We start from the raw sequence: 22727 nt of genomic DNA, 5'->3' as shown, positions 1-22727 counted from the left end.
ACTGCAGCTTTTTATCTACCTAATTAAAAGGACAGTACAAAGTGAGATAATAAACAATACTAAGATAAAATTAACACGTTTATAATTTATGATACCAAATAGTACAGCTGTCAATTTGGCTCAGAGCTGCCAACTTTTCTGCTTGCAGGATTAAAATTGTAGCATTTTGGGAGAGGAAGTGGCTAGAAGAGGGGTAATACAGTAATAGCAAGTTCCTTTTTCCACAGTACAGAGAAGTTATGCTTTAAAAATAGAACTGGAGCTGGGTGTGATGGTGCCTGCTGTAATCCCAGGGCTCACAAGGCTGAGGCAGGAAGACTGAGTGTTTAAGGTGAGCCTGGGCTACACAGTGAGTCCAAGGCCAGTGTAGATACACAGCAACTGTCTCAAAACACACAGACACACACACCAAAATCGGGTCACACTGCTACATTTAAGTAGGATAAAAAATCAATTACACCTGAAGCTTTTCCATTCTAGTTTTAATAGCTCTGATAACTTGCACCATTTGGAAATAGGACCCTAGCTTATTTATTAAACAAAATAGAAGTAGCAGAAACACTGGTATTTATTGATATTAGAATTTAACAGTGAAAGGAATATTTATTGTAATTTATTCTGATTATTTCTTAGTCTGTTTTTAGACTGGAGGTCACTGTCCCTCAGGGAGTTCCTGAGGAAGGGCAGCCATGGGAAGTACTTCCACAGCAGTCACAGCCCACCCCACGTGAGAAGCAATGTGCTTAATGGCTGCAAAGTGGCCCATGTGCTAGTTCAAGGGGACGGGCTGAGGGGAGGGGCCTTTCAGCAGACACTGTGGTTTTAGGCTGGTGGGATTTGTTCTTCCAAACTATGTAACTGTAACTGTGTCTTCCCACTTAATATTACATTTGAATAAAACAAGTTGTCACTGATAATCAGATTATGGAAAATATGTAGAATTAGATGGAGGGTAGATAGTCTCTGAGCTCTTCAAACAGACATTAATGCATGCGTGTGGAAATTCTCTCTCTCCCAAATATAAAGTATTAACAAGAAAACCAGTCTTTCTGTAACCTCTAATTTTTGAAGGTTAAATACACATGCATAAAGCTAATTTTATAAAATACTATCCTCTTTTTCTTGGAATTTTTCACACTCTGAAGATCTAGAAGCTTTACAATCAAGTTTTTTAAAATTATTTTTTGAAACAGGGACTTGGTATATACTGCAGGCTGGCTTGAACTCATTACATAGCCCAGGCTGGCCTTGAACTCCAGGCAGTCCTCTTGCCTCAGGCTCCTCGAGCATTTGGATTACAGGTGTGTACCACTATGCCCGGCCAAGTCTGTCTTCTAAGATCAGTCTATGCATTAATAGGTGTCTAGAATCTAACAGGCTGAGTCCTCAGCCTGCAATCATACTGACTGTGTTTGCTTTCCTGTTAAGATGTAGAATGGACAAGAGCTGGGCATGGTGGCATACACCTGTAATCCCAGCACCCAGGAGACTGAGGCAGGAGGATCACCATGAGTTCGAGGTCAGCCTAGGCAACATAGTGTGTTTAAGGCCAGCCCAAACTACACAGCAATGCCCTGCCTCCTAAACAGAACAAAACAGGAACTGAAAAAACAAGGAGTCTGGATGATTCATTAAAAGGCAAATAAAATCGTCAATGCTACTGCGTTATGATGCCAAAATCTACTTGAAAATGGGAAAGTTTTTCGAAAAAAACAAAAGCTATTCAGTAGAGCCACAGGCATGATGGGTAGTGATTCTATAGTGACATTATCACCTGTTACATCGCTCTGCTTAATGACCTGGTAGACAGTGACACGCAGTGTCTTTGAGCAACCCTGGGGGTCTGCATCTGCCACCAGATTTGTGGATTTGAGAAGGCAGATAGGAAGCTGGAAAGATCCAAGAGGAAGTTTGCTCTTAACTCCTGATTGTTAGGATTCTGAAAACTGCACGTGTTCTCCTGGGGCAGGACTGGGGGCTGAACTTGGAGTCTTGCATAGGCTGGGGAAACGCTCTCCCACTGAGCGACACCCCCAGCCCTGGAAACTGCACCTTCATCATTGGCTGTTCCAAAGGAAGACACCCGGGGCAGGAAAAAGGCCTGTACATATCAGTACCACATCAGAGGAAGAGCTGAGAAAAACCATTAGCCTTTTTAGATTCTTGAGATTACAATTTTCACAGGGTGCTTGCTTTGGCCAGTGAGAACAAAGCAAGCACAGAGGTGGTGGTGGTAGATAAATTGAAAACCTGTGTTTCTTCCGAACTGGCTCCCCTTCCTCATTCTACCCAAATTTCTGACACTGCTGCTAAGAGTAAATCAGCTTGAGAAACCAAATACACACAAACCTGGGGGCAAGTTTTATTTGGAGAAGAGATCTAATTCTGCTGAAGTGGGGTTCTAGGGACTAAGTCGTTTCAGAGGTTCAAAGGTGTGTTTCCGAATCAACAGACAAACCCACATTAAAAGGAAGCTGCTTTTAGATAGGGCTGGGCAGAGCTGCCAGATGTCAGTTCTTAGAAACAGCCCCACTCCCCAGGAGATCAGGCGGGATGGACTCAGGGCCTGCGGAAGGAAACGTCTTTTAAATAAGTTAGCTCTGTGACCAGTGTTCACTCCTTAGAAAATGCAGTACAGTAATGAGTCCCACTGGCAGGGGTGGGAGGCAGCACCATTCTCCCAGGGAGTTTCTGGGATCCAGGGTCAGCGGTTGTTGGTGTATGGCACAAAAAATAAAGAGTGTCGCGGGGTGGGGAGGGAACATCGGGCAGTCCTGCCCCGCCCTCGACTGGATTGAGGAGAGCTGTGCGCTGCAGCGTCTTTGGGAGAACATTTGAGAGTTCAAAGACAAAAACCCCAGTCTTATTCTCCAGAAAGTTCACCCCTGGAAAGAGTTCAGCCTCATCAGGGCTCCCAGGGCGGGCTACGCCGCCCATCCACTTCTGTCTCCACATGGTACAGGACGTCGGCCAGCGTGTGCTCCACCACGGCGCCCCAGCCCATGTCGCTCATCTGCAGGGGACAGACAGGGGGCGGAGTTAGCGGAGCGCAGAGGGAGTGCGAGGTGGGCTGCAGGCCGATAGCACTACTCACAGGGTGGTAGGTGAGATCCTTTGGGGGGTACTTGAAGCACGGTCCAAAGTTAATGGAAACCTGGAGTTATGCAGTTCAGGCAGACACGGAAAGAATATCAAAAAGTTAATCTGATATGTGAAAATGTCCACTGTAACTACGATGCTCAGGATACAAACGTAACAAATGAGATATGTATTACTATTGCTAAAAGTGGTCAAAATCCTAATATTCATCAAGAACTGGGTAAAGACAGATGTGTATTAATTTCTGGTAAAGACTAAAGATTTCCTTATTTTACCTTCTTCAATGGTGCTACTGACAGACTAAAAAATACATGGAAATTGCCATGTGTCAACCTTTTTTTAAAGGCAAACAGGCCCTAATGATTGTTCCTTTCTTCTTTTTTTATGAGACAAGATCTGGCTCTGTAGGTCAGGCTGGGCTTGATCTCACTATGCAGTCTATGGTGGTCTCAAACTCATAGTGATCTTCCTGCCTCAGCCTCCTAAGTGCTGGGATCACAGGTGTGCACTACTATGCCTGGTTTTGGATCATATTCTTTAACAAACAATCTGTGTAGCCACTAACAGCTCCTAATAAAGGTAGGTCATTATACCTGAAACTCTAGCGGAAACTGTGAATACACATGCACAATATACGCATATTTTGAAACTATGAAGGGTATGTACAGTCTGACCCGGACAAAGACCCCCCTGCCCCAGTGTGTTTGAAGGAAAAGCATGTGCATGCTAACTGCACAGTCTTTATCCAAGGGTTTACTTCCTAAAACCCCACCAAACAGTACAGAGACAAGGGCAGCACATGCCCGTGGACCCTGAAGCTGTTCAGGCTTCTTTCCAGAGCTCAATAGCTTTTCAGTAAAATCCACACATACTTTTTTTTTTTTTGAGACAGGGTCTCACTCTGTAGTTCAGGCTGGCCTTGAGCTCACTTTGTAGCCCAGGCTGGCCTCGAACTCACAATGATCCTCCCGCCTCAGCCTCCCGAGTGCTGGGATTACAGATGTGCGCCACCATGCCCAGATACTTTTTTTTTTGAGACAGGGTCTCACTGTGTAGTCCAGGCTGGCCTTGAACTTGTAGCAATCCTTCTGCCTCAGTCTCCCGAGCACTCAGAACCCAGTCATACTTGTTGTTACAGAATAAACACAGATAGGATACATACCGTGCAGCTCTTGTACAGTGAAATAGCCGGAAAGTAAACTCCCTCAAAAATATCTTTGTAAGCCACACCTTGATTGACACCATTTTTATAAAATATTATCTGAAATTGTAAAATTCAGAATTTTAAAAAAGAACAAACAGAACTCACTTGGAGAACATGGAAGGAGTGCTGCTTCTAGACTAAAAATACAGTAGATTCCAAGAATAATATAGTGTTTATGTAATAACTGTATCTTAAATTTACATACTTTTTCCTTTCTCTTTTTTTTTTTGTCTTTTTGAGATAGGTTCTCACCATGTAGTCAATGCTGGCCTTGAACTCGCAGCGATCCTTCTGCCTCAGCCTCCCAACTGCTGGGATTCCAAGTGTGCATCACCATGCCCAGCCACATGATACTTTCAGTTTCTCCAAGTAAAATTAAGGTAAACATGTACTAATCCAGTTGACTTCAGGTTTTTTATCTGCCTTCTGAATTCCTATGTCACATATACCAAACTGTTCTACATTAGGTTATTTATTGTATTTTGCCTAAAAGAAGTAGGTGAGCCTGCCCAACCCCGTGGGAGCACACCACTGAAGCTCACTTTTCTACTTTTTCCTGTCATCAAGCTCTAATTTGTTCTTTTAACTTTGAAATTTTCTTGGAGTCTTCTATTGTAGAAGATGAAGCCTCATCTTTTTTTCTTTCTGAAACAGGGTCTCACTAAGTGTTCAGACCGGCCTTGAACTCACTATGTAGCCCAGGCTGGCCTCAAACTTGCAAAGTCCCCTGCTCAGCCTCCCAGGTGCTGGGGTCAAAGGCACAGCCAGCTGAATTCTCTTTTTCTTTATGCTTTCTTTCTTGCAATTACCCTGAGTATTTTCTCTTAACCACAGGACACAGAGAGATGGTCTTCAGAAAAGACTCCTTTCCCTTCCCAGCAAGAACTACCTTCTCCTGGCTGTATTCTCCAGCTACATCATACCTAGATTAACTGTCTCCTTTTTATATAGTCTTTTTCCCCCTAAAGCAACTGGGATTCTAATTTGACTTTTCCTATACTCCTTTATACTCTCTATTGCTATCCCAGGTAAAGCCACTGCATTTTTATTCATTTTTAATTTGTGTGTGTGTGTGTGTGTGTGTGTGTAGACGTCAGTGTGTGTCATGGTGATAGTGGTACTGGGAATTAAAGCCAGAGTCTTTCTCACTGAGTTCACCCCCAGCCCTTTCCATTTTTTATTTTTTGCTGAGCTGCCCAGGCTAGCCTCCAACTTGTAAGCCTCCTGCCTCAGCTTCCCCAGCTGCTCAGACAGGAGTGCACCATGACCATGCCTGGCACGTCACAGCATTTTCACACAAATGCGTCTCTAGCTCTCTCCAGCTCTCTCTCTGCCTCCCTTCTCTCCCTCCTCCAGGGCTTTGGCCACCCTTCTGGGATGGTGCTGTGACCCAGGCTGGCTTGTCCCCTGCCCTGATCAAGGAAAGAGGCAGGGGCATTCAGGGCACAGGAGCCGCCACTTCCGCCCTTGCCCCTGGCCACACTGCGAGGCCCCTCCCCAGGCGCGTGGCTCCCTCTTTACTGGGCGTTGCCCTGGGGAACGGATGGGGACAGTGGTCTGTTCTGTCTTTTCTCTAGAGTGCTCAGGACAGACACCGTCCCCGAGAGCAGCAGTGCCAGGCTCCCCCGGAGGAGCTGCAGCTGGCGGTGCCACCTGAACACTCAACGCCCTCCCCCAGGCTGCACTCTCCCTGCTCCCATCATTTCCCTGCTTGTCAAACAGCACTGCTGAGCGTGGCTCGCTCACCTCGCTGTGGGGCGTCTGCTTTAGGCTCTTCTCCGCTTTATCCACGAAATCTTTCTCCTCGAAGTACAAGTAACTCTTGAACTTTATCAAAGCCTTGCAAACCAAAAGCAAAAAGAGGCACAGTGAAGAACCAGCTGCACGCTGGAGACAACCAAGGCGAGCTCACACACACTACACGCAGTCCTCGTGCCCCACAACGGAAGTCAGGAATCCGCAGTGCAGGTTTGGTCAGACTGTGAACTACTGCGGGCCTCTCACATGCTGGGTATGAGTCCACCCCTGCCACATCCCTTCATCCCTCCTCCTCCTTTTTATTTTATTTTGAGACAGGCTCTCACTAAGTTGTCCTGCTACCCTAAACTTGTGATCCTCCTGCCTCAGTCTCCTGAGTAGCTGGGATAACAAGTGTCTATCATCACATTTGGCTTACTATGTACTTCTTAAAAAATACCAGTCAGTCATATTTGTTAAACATCTTTTAAAGGTGCTTAGTAAGAAAATTTGTAAGGAAATACATACAAGTAGATGTTCTTACCATAACAAATATTCCTGTAAAAGAGGTTAAATTAGCTGAGTGTGGTAGTGCACACCTATAATACTAGCACTTGGGAGGCTGAGGCAGGAGGACTGACACAAGTTTGAGGCCAGCACTGGCCAGTCTGAACTACTTTCTCAAAACAAAACAAAGCAAAAAAAAGAAGCTAAACTAATTCATACTTTTTAAATAACCTCAGTGGAAAAAATAAGGATTATCCAGAGCCTAAAACCCATAGTGTGGATACCTTTTCTCTGCTAGCTTCTCATTTCTCCCACAGGTGACTCCTGGGCCCATGTAGCTCTGTATTCCCAAATGAATGTATAACATCTAGTACATTTTAAAACTGAACTTCTCAGTAGATGCATGTACTAGGCATAGTTTTTAAAAAGCTCACAAGATACATAAACACATAAAATGGAGAGTATCTCTCTCCATCCCCACATCTTACTGCCAGTTTCCCTCGCATGGCTCCAGTGTGCCCGTGCTCTCCTGGAGAAGCTAAAGCACATGCTGTACCGGGGTCTTGAAAGTGAGGAACACGCATCAAAAGTGCACACCAGACAGACAAAGAACAACGCATGGCAAAAACATACTCTAAGTTTTGTTTCACACCATTTTTTTTCCATTTTTGAGACAGGGTCTCACTATGCAGTTCAGGCTGGTCTTGAACTCACTTTGTAGCCCAGGCTGGCTGTGAACTTGCAAGGAACCTCCTGCCTCAGCCTCCTGAGTGCTGGGATTAGAGGAGTGTGCCACTATGCCTGGCTGCTTCACATCTTGAGTGTATCACTCAGCTGTATACACTAGAGGTTGTTTATATCAATATATATGTAGTTTTTTAATAGATCCATAGTATTCTATCTTATGGATAGCTTGTTAACAAATTAAAAGTACAGTCTAAATGAAAAAGTAGAAGTTTTTATTTTAATTAATTTATTTTTGGCTGGTACTACAGACATGTGCCACCACAGCCGGTAAAAGGCAAAGCATTTTAAAGATCTTTGCACCCCTCCCCAGACGGGTGTACACACTGCCCTCTGGGCCTCCAGGCACGTGCAGTGCTTTTTAGGGGCCTGAAGGCAGGGTGTGAGCCAAGGGTCAAGAGTGTGGTGTGCTTCGGGGGCTGGGGATTTAGCTCAGCGGCAAAAGCGCCTGCCTGGCAAGCGCAAGGTCATGAGTTCGGTTCCCAGTACCGAGGTCATGAGTTCGGTTCCCAGTACCGGAGAAAAACCAAAAAAAAAAAAAAAAAAAAAAAAAAGAGTGTGGTGTGCTTCGTAAAACGAGATCTGGGGCTGCTCCTTTTCTGAACAAATTTAGAGGACACCCACTACCCAATTTATTTATTTATGTACATGTTTTTCTGTGGCAGTGCTGAGGGCTGACCCCAGGGCTACGGGCCTGCTAGGCAAAGGCCCTCTGCTGAGCCCTAATGCAGAGACATACTCTAAAGCCTCAGTGAGCCAGACACTGTGGCACCGCGTGAAGTACCACACACAGGCAGGTGGCAGAGTCCAAAGATAAATCTGTTTAGATGGGCATTGGGTTGTCATTACAGACACAACAGAAAGCCAGTGGAGAAAGGAAAGAGGCTGACAAATGGTGCTGCAAAACTTGGGAGCCCTGTGGAAAAAAAGAACCTTGACTTCCACAGCACAGAAACTAATTCAAGGTAAATCGGAGACTGACGCGTGAAAGCTAAATGCAAGCTTCCTTTCTTCTCTCTCGTTTTTTTTTTTTTTTTTCTTTTTTTGAGACACGGTTTTGCTATGTAGTTCAGGTTGGCCTTGACCTCACTACGTAGCCCACTTTGGCCTTAAAATCACGGTAATCTTCCTGCCTCAGTCTCCTGAGTGTTAGGATTACAGGTGTGCACCACCATGCCTGGCTGAAATGTGGTAAATTAGACTTCATAACAATTAAAACTTGGGTAAACCAGAAGATACTATTAAGAAAGTGAACAGATGAGTGCCAGAGAAGGCAAAAATATTTTAAAAATACATTATCTGACAAATGATCATAATTGAGAACTTATAGGGAACCCTTATAAATAAATAAGATAATCCAGTCAAAAAAATAAACCAGCCAGGTAGGAGGACTGCTACAAGTTCAAGGCCAGCCTGAATTACACAGCAAGACTGCCTCAAAAAACAAACTAAAACATAAAACTAAACAAGGTTGAATGCTAGCTAATGAAACACATCCTCATTTTTGCCAATTTCTCTGTAGTGCATAAAAAGGATGAGTAGGGGTCAGAGATTTAGCTCAGTTGTGCAGTGTCTGCCTGGCAACTGTGAGGTCCTGAATTCCATTCTCAGTACTACCTCCCCCTCCCCAAAAGGACGAAAGGTTCGTGGAAAAAGGGATCTAAACATGTAAATGGCAGAATCTAGGGGAGGGGTATTCGGGCACTGACTTAAATTCTTTCAACTCTCACGATGTTTAAAAATGTGCCAAACATGATCTAAGTGGGGAGGAACTGTGGGTGGGCAGTGTCCCCAGCACCCAGGCCGAGGCTCAGGCACTGACTGCCAGGCCTTCACAGCAGGCACCAGGTGGGACACTCACCTTGTCTTTGTAAGTATCCGGCAGCGACTTTGCTGTCTCTGTGTCTTCGGGAAGACTGATATAAAATCCCAGGACATCTCCCTGTCCGTAGCCAGAAGAGTAGTGTTTGCCAATGGACTGGTGAAATTTGGTTCCCTTTTTGCTCCGCCAAGAATAGCTAAATTTATCGTAACCTAAAGGAGCTTGAAGGTTACCTGTCCCAATAAAAAGATATATAAAAAAATTAGACACCTGCAGGTCAACTCTGGTTTCTAAACCAAACAGATTCTACTGCCTTTTATTATATATTCTTTTGGCAATTTTGTAATTCTCAAAGTATTCCAGGGACTGCAAACCAGCTTATCCTCCAGACACAGAATTTTATGTCCCAGTCAGGTATGATGTCCACAGTAGGGTTCCAGCTTACCTAAGGGCTGGGACCATCCCAGCCTGGCAGCAGTGTCCGGTGGCATCTCATCCACAGTGATTTCAAAATACCACGCGCCCTTCCGCACCCCGTGGGAGGCCCGCACCATGGAATAGCCCTTCTCTCCAACCACAGTCAGCCGGTCGTCAGAGATCTTCAGCTGGGGAGCTGCAGCGAAGGAGATTCAAACAGAGGCTGCAACTCACCTGAGACACTTGGAGATGAAGCCCTGATGCTGCTCAGTGAGACAGCACAGTAAGTCAGATATTAGTTCAGGAGTCTAACAATACCAAGGTAAGATACTGACAAAAAAGGAGAGGGGAGAAAGGAAGAAGATGATCTAGTTTTTAGATGATCTAGTTTTTATTAAATGCAATTATATTTAGATGCCAGGTTAAAATTAATTACACTGCATATGCATTTTCCTTTAATTTAATGAACCAATTAGACACTGTTTTGAGTAAACTAGCCTTAAAAAATTTTAAATTAAAAAAAAAAACTTTTTTGGTAGTACTGGGGATAGAATCCAGGGGCTCTCTACCACTGAGTTACACCACCACCCTTTTCTGATATTTGAGACAAGATCCTCCTATATACTCCAGGCTGGCCTTGGTACCAAGGCCCTGAAGTCATAATCCTCCTGCCGTAGCCTCCTGAGTAGCTGGAAGAAATTACAGACATACACTACCATAACTGACTAAAACATTTAACTTTTTAAGCTTGGATGTAGCTCAGTGGTAGAACATTTGCCTAGAATGTATCAGGTCTGGGCTCAATTCAGAGAACTGAAAAAAAAAATTAACTTTTTTTTGTGTGTGTTTTTTGAGACAGGATCTTACTATATAGTTCAAGCTAGCTTTGAACTCACTATGTTGTCTAGGCTGGCCTCAAACTTGTGGTGATCCTTCTGCCTCAGCCTCCTAAGTGCAATTGCAGGGATTACAGGTGTGTACCATCACACCTGGCCCTACAAAAATAAACTTTTTATTTTACAATAATTTTAGACTTTAAAAAGTAGTATAAGCCAGTTGTGGTGTTACATTCCTATAATCCCAGCTACTTGGGAGGCTAAGGCAGGAGGACTAGACCAGCCAGCCTAGGTAATATAGTGAGATTCCATCTAAAAGACAAACGTAGAGTTCTTATATACCTTTTAGTCAGTTTCCCCTAGTGTTACTTACAACCATAACAGAGATGTCAAAACTAACTAATTATCCAGCCATAGTGGCACATTCCTGTAATCCTAGTGTTCTGGCAGGCTGAGGCAGGAGCTTTAGTCTGGAAAACTTAACAAGATAAGAAAAGGGCTGGAGATAGCTCAGTGTGAAGGGCCTGAGTTCAGTCTCCAGTATAAAACAAAACAAATTAAAAGAAAACATACAGAAACCCAGAAAAACTGCCGCTACAGAAGAATCAAGAGAGCTCAGGAGTTCAAAGCTAGCCTGGGCAAAAAAGTGAGAATTTGTATCAAAAACTAACAACCTCCCCCCAAATTAACACTGATACAATACTATTAATTAAATTACAGCAAAGTCAATTAACAAATAACACCCCTTTTCTTGTTCAGGACCTAATTCAGCACTGTTAAGTGTTAGATCACCACTAAGGGAATATTAACAGGATACTAAAGAGCTCGCCTCCTCTCAAAACACTTAATTATGCAAGCAAAAACGTAACTTTACAGCGCATAAGCCTGACAGACATCACTTTTGTCAAGCGACCATCACCAGTGCTAGGACAAATTAACACTCAACAGAATGTGAGGAAGAACACAGCTCACTTTGGTGACATTCCTGCCCTGATGGCATACCTTGAATCACAAGCTGAAACTGAGGAGTGCTCTATAAAATAATTAGCCTGTAACTTTCAAAAGTACCAAAGTCAAGAAAATGAAGGAAAGATGCAGGAATGTTGGGATGGAAGAAGTCTCAGGAAACATGACAGTGTGGCAAATGACTCAAGGTCCTCACCAGAGCTGGGCAGACGCCTGTACCACTCTCAGACCTCCAAAATGGTCAGCTAAACATTGTCTCCACACAAAACAAAGACAGTACCCAATGCCCGCATCTTTTCTTTCTTTCTGGCCTGCACTCACTATGTAACCCAGGCTGATCTCAAACTCTCGGCAATCCTCCTGCCTCAGCCTCCGAGTGCTAGGATTACAGGTGTCCACCACCATGCCCAGCCAGATCTTAATTTCTAAATCTCACTTTTCAATAAAAAAAAAAAAATTCATGCGTTAATGAAAAATTAGCAACTACTAGGTTTGGGGCATAAAAAATACAAGAATATCTTGTGATGCTACAAAGCAAGAAGTACTTTACAAAAAATGAGGCATAATGAATGAGGCTTACAAGATAAACACCTATGTGTCTATGATGACATAAGTAAACAATTAAATAAAGGGAGTAAGAGCTGGGCTTGGTGGAACACCTATAGTCCTATAGTCCCAGCACTCGAGCTGAGGCAGGATGATCGTTGTGGAGTTCGAGAGTAGCCTATGCTACCAAGTGAGTTCAAGACCAATGTAAATGACACAGTGAGACCCTGTCTCAAAAAGACAAAAAAAAAATAAAAGGGAGAAAGAAAAGAAAAAATAGAAAAAGTAGTAAGACAAACATCACAGTAATAATTGTTTAAAGCAAGATCCACTGATAAGTGCTGAATCAGTGAACAAAACTTTATGGAGAACCAGCATACATGGATGGTCTCAAAGTATTCTCCTTGGGGCCGGGAATATAGCTCAGTGGTGCAAGTGCCTGCCTGGCAAGTGCAAGGTCCTGAGTTCAATCCCCAGTGAAAAAAAAAAAAAAAAGGTTAAAATGATTTAAAAGAAAGTATTTTCCTCAAGATATTTACTAACTGTAAAAGCAAAGACAGTAACTTTATACTGGAGAATCAGCAGAAGCACTTTAACTAAGTCATCATGGTCAACATAATCAGCAAGACATATCAACATCACAAACCCTAGTAGGACTCCTTCCTGTGTTATTCTTCTCAAAACTTTATAATCTCAGTCTAATCATGAGGAAGCATTAGACAAAGTAACCGATTAATAAACATAAAAAGTTTCACTGTCATGAAAGATAAGCAATGGCTGAAGGAAAAATAACTAAATACAATGTGAGAACCTAGAAAAAAAAAAAAAGGATGGTCTGGCCAGGTGAAGTAGCACGCACCTATAATCCCAGCACCCAGGAGGCTGAGGCAGGAGGATCGCTGAGAATGTGAGGCCAGCCTGGGCTACATTGTGAGTAAAGGCCAGCCTGAACTACAGGGCAAGACCCTGTCTCAAAAAACTAAAGAAAATGAAACAAAAAAGAGATGTTCTGATTGAAAACTTAAATCCTTAATTAAAAACTTTAATTTTGGCAATACAGGTTGAGTATCCCTTATATAAAATGCCTGAGACTACAAGTGTTTTAGATTTAAAAGACTTAGATTTTGGAAAACTCATATAGACTTCACTTGGGTGAGCATCCCTAATCTAAAAATTCTAAATCTCAAATGCTCTGAAATCTCAGTTTTTTTCTTTGTGTGTGTAGTACTGGGGACAGAACTCAGGGCCTTCACATTAATCTACAACCCCAGCACTTTTTTATTTTGAGACAGGGTATTGCTAAATTGCCCAGACTGGGCTTGAATTCACAACCCTCCTACCTCAGCTGCCTTGGGTGCCAGAATTGCAGGCGAGAGCCACCATGCCCAGGTGAAATCTACATTTTGGGTATCACCTTGGCACTCAAAAGGATTTGGGTTTTGAAGCATTTCAGATTTTCAGATTGGGGATGTGTAACCTGTTGTACCAGTGTAACAGTATTCCCCAATGTTAATTTCCTGATTTTGATTAACTGTATTATGATAATGTAAAATGTTATTACGAGAAGTTTGATATTCAGAGTCTCTGGATGTATCACTTTTAGAAATTTACTGTAAGTCTTAAAAAACTATACACATATATATAAAATGGCTTACAATTTACAAGAACAGAGATAGAAATCATCTCTTGCACAATCACAATCTGGCTAAGGTTAGTTAGAGGGCTGGCAGTGGTAATAGAGTGAGACGTGTGCATAACCCTAGGCCTGTCAAAGATGGTAAGGCCAGCTCAAGGTCACCCTGGTCCATGTGATCATGATATTTCATACCTCGGTCATGCAGGGCTAACAAAACCCGTTCATACAGGCAGGCTCTGTAGAGGTCTCCAGGAATAGGTTTTCCTGCCCAGCAGTCGAGTTCTAGCTTCTCGGGGTCAGGGGCGTGCGGATCAGGCTCAGCTAGGATATACCGATAGCCATCTTTGTTGAATGGGTGTTCCAAGGGGTAGCCGTGAGGGGGAAGACGCTGGGCAGAAAACAAAGGGTCACTGCAGAGAGGAAAGAATAAAATCAAGGACTCAAACTCCCTCTAGCTCAACCACATTCTACTGTGTAAGAAAAGCCTCTGATTTATTACATTTCAGCCAGAACACATGTAACTTCTTAAATGTTTTCTGTAACTCAGACCATCCTGCCCTCTGCAGGTGACACAAGGAAACGAATGGGATTAAGCTTTTTGGGCAAAGCAGTCTGGGCTAAAATTAGTCTTTCTAGGGACTGACAAGTAATTCCTCAGCAACTGACCACTCCTGGTGGATACTCTGTCCACAAAATAGAGCCGGTACACACTAGAGGAGAAAGGGAGAAGGCAAATGAGGGTATTCAGGCTGCTTTCCTTTAGTATATTCATTATTATGAACTAATAAACAGAAGCTCAAAGACAGCACTTATTATCTGTTGTCTGTCTAAGTAAAAAGTAACTGGATTTCATCACCTGAATATAAAACAAAGACTACGGGAGAAGCCCAAAACAGGAGAGGCAGCAAGTTAAAGAGCTAAAGTTCAGTAGGTTTTCTTTCCTTCTGTCTCACCTATCCTTTCTCAGGATGCCTTAGAACTTAATGCCCCAGGCTTATCCAAGGGATGCTGGTTTGGGATCCTTTTTGTAGGAGCAAGTTCATAAACTAGGATACCGTGCCTGGGGTAATTTTGCCCCTGAAAGTACTCATGAGCTGGGCATGGTGATGCACACCTGTAATCCCAGCACTCAGGAGACTGAGGCAAGAGCATCACCACAAGTTTGAGGCCAGCCTTGGGTATACAGTGAATTCAAGGCCAGCCTAAACTACACAGTGAGACTCTGTCTCAAATGACAAAGCAAAACAAAACAAGACAGCTAATACCTGGTGGGCATGGTGGTGCAGGCATATAATCCAGAATTTGAAAGGCTGAGACAGGAGGATAATCATGAGTTCAAGGCCAGTCTGGGCCATACAGTGAGACCCTAACTTAAGAAGAAAGAGAAAAGAAGGAAGAAAGAGGGATGGGGGGATAGAGGGATAGAGGGAGGGAGGAAGGAAAGAAGGAAGGAAGGAAGAGGGAGGGAGGGAGGAAGAGGGAGGGAGGGGCTTCGTAGCTTCAGACTCTAGGGCAGTGATGGCGAACCTTTTAGAGCTTTCAATGATAACAAACAGCCCATTGAGGCACGTGTGCCATAGTTTCACCACCACTGCATAGAACTACTCAAGAATATGTTCCCCTCTAGTGGGCTTTGCTGGCACCACATGCAAACAGTGGGCCCCGGGGGGGCGCTCTCCCCACCTCCGGGCCTTCTTGGTGGTCCCCGTGGTCCCGCCATCCTGCTGTTTGCGCTTAGCTCCTCTTCCTTTTCCACTGCTTCCTGCCGTGATTCCCCCTTTTAAGAGAAAGCAGATGACGTTCAATGAACTGAGATAAAAGCACCTTGTGGACACTGAAATTGTGAGGACTGACACACCCAAAGTGCATTTGTGTGACACCATGAGATTTCCTTCCCAAAGGCATCAAGTGTCACCCTGGCTCTGAGAGCATCTGCCGAGTGTGAGTGTGAGTGTGAGTGTGAGCGTCTCAGTCAGAGCACTAGGCTCCGGCAGCAGGCATAAACAACGCTAGCAGTCATGAAATCTGTGTTACAGTTTCAGTCTTCGGTCCCTTCGGAGCCACAACCACTAGTCTACAGACTGAGGGTGTGACACAAATGCATCCACACTTGTGTGGACTTCAAGCACACACCACCCAGGTCAAAACAAACACCCACAATGAAAACATCCTCACTGTAGGTCCATGTTCACTTGCTTGAACCGCACAGTAAAGTTCATAAACATAACAGAGGCACAATATCTGCTAAAGCACTTAACTTGAAGATCCAACAAGACAAAAGTACATCAAACATGAAAAACAAAAACAGAAGTACTAAAAAGGTGTTTCTCTCCAGTACTGCTAGCATCCATCGTGGTCATACATGGTGCTAGTGAGAAAGGCTTTCAATTTAGTAGACAAATTTTGGTTCCATGTACATTCTCCAGTACATTTATTAAGAGTGTGCCAGTATGTCAAATTCAAATTAGACTAATCTGGCTTGTGGAATTAAGGGCAAAATAATATCAATAGACAATTTATATATTTTATATAAAACAATTTAGCTACATTCTGAAGCCAAAAGAAATAGTACCTTGTGTATTCTGAAATATGTACTGTCTATGTTTTTTTCCCCCTTCAAGAAACCACCCCCGAACTGCAGGAAAACACCTTTCCATAAACAACTGCATAGAATAGTATATGTACATGTGGGCCAAGCTCGGAAACCATCAGCAATTCTGCTGCAATAAGAAGTATCAGGACATTGAGGGGAGATCATATTCTGCATACACAGGACCAGAATTTTGCAGTTTCTTCCTATGAACACATCGGATATTGTTCCTGTTTCTCGTAATAGACTTAACATTACATTGTTGCAGTGTCATTAGTGATCACAAAAATGATTAAATTTTTTTTGTGATGTTGGGGATCAACAGGACCTTACACATGTTAGGCAAGCACTCCATCACTGCAGTATGTATTTTCAGCCTTAATTTTTTTTTTTTTTTTACTGTCATTTTAGAAGTTTTAGAACCATCTTAAACAGAATAAGCAGTACTAAGGAGACTGCTGGTCATGTTAGGCAGAATATGACAACACATAAGCTTTTAATTACTAACATTAAACTGGAACTACCATTTCATAGTAAATGCTATTGCCACCGCTTTCACAATGCTTTAAAATTATTTCATTTTAGCTTCTACCACAACTCAGCAAAAAGCATTTTCCAAGCCACAAAATACTTAAGTCTGTGAGGCTGAAAGAAGACAGAGGAGGAATTCACCTCCAAAAGTGGCTCCACCTGTAAGAACAGAAGTGGCACCATATATTCATCAAGTTGTAACAATTGAACAGGGAAAATGTGGTGTAAAAAGATAAATAATACACTTAGCTATTTCTAACCCATCCTGGATTAACTGTGGAAAAGATTTAATATTGAGATGCTTCCAGGCCAAAGACAAGCCAATGGTGCCATGTGCCAAAGGAACTGCTAGCCTGGGCTCCCGGCTAACCTGGGCGCTCGATAAGTTATCATTAGTAATGAGTAGCATTTCCCATTAGATGGGTTATCAAACAGAAAAGTACATGCCACAACAAGTGATCCATACAGAAATGTTTAAGTTTTAGGGCAAGAAAAATTAGAAGATGGACACAGAAGCTTGTTAGTAATAGCTGAACCAAGGAAAGAGTGGAGAGCAACTGAATCTTTCTAAATCTGTTATAGCGATGTAAATGGGAAGTCTAATACAAACACTGTAAATCTAACCTTAAATTGTACCTTGTATTTACACTAAATCTCTTTCACTTAAGACTAAAGTGTGTTGCAAAGTGACAATAGTTCTCCTCTATTACCATCTGTCAAATTCTTGGCTAACTCCTAAAAACTGAGTTTTCAACTTTAAAGCACTAGCAAATATCCAACTGAAGGGACCACCTAAAGAATGCCCAAATTCGAGGCACATATGGTTTCAACAGCTTACAAAAATTTCAGCAATTAGACGTATAAACACTTACCATTTAGATTCCCACTGGTAGATACAGCACTGCTTTGTTTTTGGTTGTCATAAGCAGGACCAATGTTACTAAGATCCTAAAAGGAAAAAAAAAATCTAAGTAAAAAAGGAGGCTAAACTGTGTGTGGATGTGCATGTCTATGATTCCAGCACTCTGGGAGGATGAGGAAGGAGGGTTGCAAGTTAAATCCACGCTATGCAAATCAGCAAGATCCTGTCTGAAAAAAAAAAAGGCTAGGCTATAGCTCAGAACAAAGGTCCTGCATTAAATTCCTAACACGGCAAAGGAGGGAAAAACAAAAGAAAAAGGCTACATAAACAAGTTAATCTGGCAGAGTTGAAAACAGGAGGACTTCTCATAGCATAGGAACTAAAACCTTAAGAGTCTGAAATTTGCAGGGGTCTTGGGGGCTTCAGGAGGCAGCAGGTAACACGTGCACAGTAGGCTGAGTGGTTTACAAATGGCTACAGATAGTGATCAGCCAAGCAACCGGGATGGAAAGTGCACGGGAAACAGGGGAGCCTACACCCCACTGACTAGGCTCCCAGGGGAGCACTGGCCTAATGTAGGCAGATCTTTCACAAGAGACAGAAACTTGAATTTCTGCAGGAAATCTCAAATTTTCAAAGATGATATATCAGCCTGCAGTCCCAGCTACTTAGGAGGCTGAGGCAGAGAATCACTTAGGCACAGGAGCTTGAGGTCAGCAGCAACAGAGAGTGACCCTGTCTCCAATCAATCCACTGATCAATCAATCAAGTCACTCTGAGGCATAGCTGGAGGGTCTGAACACCTTGTCTTTTTCTGTGGTACTGGGGACTGAACCCAAGGCTGCTGCAATGAGCTACATCCCCAGCCCTTTTTTTATTTTTGAATTTAATATTGACATATGGTCTCACTAAATCACTGGTTCAAACTTGTCATCCTTCTGCCTCAGCCCCTCTCAGTTCTGTTCCACCATGCCTGGCTACACCTGACCTTCTCAGCTGCCAAGTGTGACCCAAGAATAGAAATTTTCTTTCTCTTATTGTGCTACATGAGCAGTGCAAACTCTTCTCCTCAACAACTTTGTCTCCATAAGAACATTTTTAAGAGGAAAATTTAAGATGGCAGAAAGATTAGAAATAATTCAAAACCACGTATTTATACAAGTAAAAAAAATCCTTTGTGAAAATCCATAACATTTTGTGGAAGAGTCAGAACTAAAACACTAGCTTCCTAGTTCTATACATTCTTTCCACACACATCAATATTTATTTGGAATCCACGATGTCATGGCACCAAATATACAACTGTAAACAAAATCTAATATCCCTAAGTGACTTACAGGGAAAAAGACAATATGAAGCATATTAATGTACCTGATCCAAAAGCCCAAATTTGGGGTAATCTTCTTCTGGGTCCTTGCTCCCTGGATCGGGGTGTTCCTTTACCAAGAAAACATCTCTTTCTTTACTCTAAAAAGAAACAGCATCTTAGCATTAACGGGAGTCTTACACTTAGAAGTATAGAACAGATGATCACCAACTCTAAAAGTCAACTCTTCAGTGTAATCAAAGACAGTATAATTAGAAAATTAATATATGACTATCACAGTCTATATCTAGATGTGCAACCAAAGCCTTGTGCGCTCATGGGGGTGTCTTTCGGGAGGTGACTGGATCATGGGTGTGTGCTACTCATCACTGGATTAACCTACTACTGGGCTTATACCTCGATGTGATTTGGGATGTGAAGCCTGGTATAAAGAGGTGGGTTGCCAGGTGTGATGGGTGCATGCCTGTAATCCCAGCACTTGGGAGGCTGAAGCAAGAGGATTGTTGCGAGTTTGAGACCAGCCTGGGTTATAAAGTGAACTCAAGGCTAGCCTGAACTGCACAGAGAGACTGTCTCAAAAAGACTTAAAAAAAAAACCTGAGTTGGGACACTCTGGGTGTGGCCTGGCAGGCTTCTGCCTGTCATGCCATGAGCTGTTTCTCCTCTGCCATGCCAGTCTGCATTGGAGCCAGCCAACTATGGACTGAAACCTCTACAAAGTGAGTTACATAAACCTTTCCTCCTTTAACTGATGGGTGTTGGGTATTTTGTGTCCCAGCAACAAGAAAGTGACTACAACAATGATCATCAAAAATTTAAACCAAAAGAGAAACAAAGAGAGGCAGTTTTCATAGTCCTCACCTATCCTCTCACCCCACAGACAGGCACTAATAACTGGCTGCTGACTTCTTCTCAGATGTTCTCATTTATTTTTTTGTTTCTTTTTTGTTTGTTTTGCTTTATTGTTTGGAGACAGGCTCTTACTCTGTAGTGCGGGCTGGCCTTGAACTTGCATATACAGCTCAGGCTGGCCTCAAACTCATGGCGAGTCTCCTGCCTCAGCCTCCTGAGGGCTTGGAGGGAATACTGGTGTGTGCCACCATGCTCTGCTTTTGTTTCTTTAAGATAGTCTCGCTATGTGGTTCAGGCTGGGGCTGAACTCACTATGTAGCCTAGTCTGGCCTTAAACTTGAAGTGATCCTCCTGTCTCAGCCTCCTAAGTGCTGGGACTACAGGTGTGTGCCACTGTGCCTGGTTCTCATTTGTTTTAAATCAAAGAAAAACACTTGTTTTGTTGTTTTTTGAGACAGGGTCTTACTATGTAGTTCCAGCTGGATTCAGATTTATGGTGATCCTCTTGCTTCAATTTCCCGAGCAGGATTACAGGGGTGCACCACCATACCTGTTTTGTTTTGTTTTAATGTACAAACTGTACTTGTGGTTCTGGGAATTGAACCCATGGCCTTGCCTGTCCTAAGCACCATTCTATTGCTGAGCTATGTCCTCCCTACCCTGCCTCCAATTTCAATACAAAATTATACGTGCAAAGTGCAGTGGTCAAAGGTTTCTGTGCATAAAACTAGCGTGGCTATGAATGGTGCTCACTTAAAATGTGCAACTCACTGAATTTTTGTGTAAAAAAATGAATAAACTTGTATCTCATACTCTCAAAGATTTAAATCAAATTATTTACATTTTCTAGTCATCATATTATTTCATGCTAAGACTAAATAGCATTTAATTATTAAAAAGAACAATGTTTTCTAAATGTCAAGTCTAATCAACTTCAGTGTACTTACCATTGTTTTGACAATGTTATTCGGCCAAGTCATCTTTCCAGGTCTCTGTCTGGTCGTCATGCACTCCCAATATTTATCAATAAAGGGTATAATATCCTGGTGTTTAAAATAAAATATATTAAGACTTTTATAGGTACAACCAAAGATTTGGTCACAAAGAAAGAAAACTGGCATTTTCAAAGGCCTTGTTAGAATCAAAAGAAAAATCCATGTTTATTCTTTTAATCACTTGAACAAATATTTAATTGCTTAGAAATATATGATTATGGCCAGGTGTGGTGGCACACACCTGTAATCCCAGCACTTGGGAGCTGAGGCAGGAGGATCGTTGCGAGTTCGAGACCAGCCTGGGCTACAAAGTGAGCTCAAGCCCAGTCTGAACTCCATAGTGAGACCCTATCTCAAAAAGACCAAAAAAAAAAAAAAAAAAAAAAAAAGATTATGGAAATTAAAAACAACTGTACGAAATTTTTGCTATTTATAATTTATAATGCAATTGGAGGGAAAAGGTCTGTCACATTCCCTTGGTTGTCAACTGGAAGATGGCTCCTAAATTATCACCTCCTACTTGAGACATCTCCTTCCAGACATCCTACAGGTTCGTTCCTTCCTTCCTTCCTTCCTTCCTTCCTTCCTTCCTTCCTTCCTTCCTCCCTCCCTCCCTCCCTCCTTCTCTCTTCCTTCCTGCCTTTCTCTCTCTCTCTCTTTCTTTCTTCAGTGGTACTGGAGATTAAACTCAGGATTTTCACCCTGAGCTACATTCCCAGCACTCTGGGAGGCTGAGGCAGCAGGATCTCAAGTTTGAGCACAGCTTGGGAAACTTAAGAATTTGATGAGACCCTGTCTCAAAGTAAAAAATAAAAAGGCCTGGGGACATAGGTCAGTGGTAGAGCACCTCTGGGTTCAAGTCCCAGTATTGCAAAAAAGCAAAGAAAGAAACAAAAACCAAGTAATGTAATCTTGTGGTGGGCATGAGATGTTTGAAGCTGTAGCTGACATAACATAACTGTTTTACAGGAGACTTCTTAGGAGTACAGCCTAAAATAATGCTAAAGAACAACGTAAATACACAAATGGGCAACAGTCACTTACGATCAAGTATTGCATACGGCACACAGCACATGTGCTGTACTTTCAACGGCCAGCAGGGCCCATGAGCAACAGACCCACTGTGCTCTTGTCAGCAATGTCAGCAGTTTCACTGGTGAGCAACAGGAACTTTCTTGTGCACTCTTACAGGACCACTACCCTACATGCAATCTGCCATCAATCGAAGTGTCATTATGTGAGACATGACTCCCCATCCATTTAAAAGGAAGGAAGGATAAGGGAAAGCCATTTTTTTTAAGGGCCTTCACACTGAACTGTATCTCCACCTTTTAAAAATTGTTTACTTTGAAACAGGGTCTTGCTAAGTCACTAAACTACCCAAGCTGGGCTCACACTTGTGATCCTCTTGCTGGGCCTGGTGGTGCACACCTGTTATCCCACCACACTGGGAGGCTGAGGCAGGAGGATCACCAGGAGTTTCAGGACAGCCTGGGCTATGTAGTGAGTTCTAGTTCAGTCTGAACTACATAGTGAGATGCTGTCTCAGAAACAAACAAACAACCACAAAACCAAACTTGTGATCCTCCTGCCTCAGCCTTCCAGAGTGCTACGATTATAGACTGGGTCGCCATGCTCAGTAGGAAAGCTCTTCTTTACAGAACTGTTACAATAACTGTATTCTGTTTTTCATCCATCACTCAAATATCATGCCAAACAATACCATAGCAGACCCTACCCTCAAAGGAAAAATAAATTTAAAAAGGAACTGTTAAGATTAAAGTCATCACAAATATTTTTGTTTCCAGGTTTTGCTTTGTTTTTTTTGGTACTGGGAATTAAACTTGGGACCTTACGCCAGGCAGGTGCTTGTGCCACTGAGCTATATCCCTAGCCCAAAGTCATTACAAATAAATATAAGGTACAATCCTGATCAAGTCCTAGGTAGAGAAAACCATGAAGGATATTAAGGCAATAATACTGAGAAAATATTAATATGCTATATTAATACTATTATGCATTTATATTATAATAGCATTATACTAATACTAATACA

The 22727-nt window shown here is 42.7% G+C and overlaps 1 protein-coding gene across 6 annotated transcripts in view; it reads right to left on the bottom strand.

The window, feature by feature from the left end:
• Nucleotides 1-2338: 2338 nt before the first annotated feature.
• The window catches only part of Ash2l (ash2 (absent, small, or homeotic)-like (Drosophila)), a 25825-nt gene continuing 5436 nt past the window's right edge, over nt 2339-22727 (bottom strand). For 4 of the 6 annotated variants that reach the window (XM_005398423.2, XM_005398426.2, XM_005398429.2 and 1 more), the window contains exons 6-17: nt 20624-20719; nt 18869-18964; nt 17508-17583; nt 16777-16794; nt 15198-15291; nt 13707-13924; nt 9559-9726; nt 9153-9346; nt 6050-6142; nt 4262-4360; nt 3095-3154; nt 2339-3013 (exon numbers count right to left, since the gene is read on the bottom strand). In XM_005398423.2, the coding sequence (XP_005398480.1) occupies nt 2906-3013; nt 3095-3154; nt 4262-4360; nt 6050-6142; nt 9153-9346; nt 9559-9726; nt 13707-13924; nt 15198-15291; nt 16777-16794; nt 17508-17583; nt 18869-18964; nt 20624-20719 (1320 nt within the window). In that variant the 3' untranslated portion in view covers nt 2339-2905. The remainder of the gene's footprint in view (nt 3014-3094; nt 3155-4261; nt 4361-6049; nt 6143-9152; nt 9347-9558; nt 9727-13706; nt 13925-15197; nt 15292-16776; nt 16795-17507; nt 17584-18868; nt 18965-20623; nt 20720-22727) is intronic. The other 2 variants (XM_005398425.2, XM_005398424.2) reach the window with 2 other exon arrangements.

This window comes from Chinchilla lanigera, unplaced genomic scaffold (genome assembly GCF_000276665.1).
Source record: "Chinchilla lanigera isolate Chin_1 unplaced genomic scaffold, ChiLan1.0 scaffold00062, whole genome shotgun sequence".
NCBI lineage: Eukaryota > Metazoa > Chordata > Mammalia > Rodentia > Chinchillidae > Chinchilla > Chinchilla lanigera.
The sequence above is the reverse complement of the archived record's forward strand: the minus strand, read 5'-3'. Positions and strand labels throughout refer to the sequence as shown.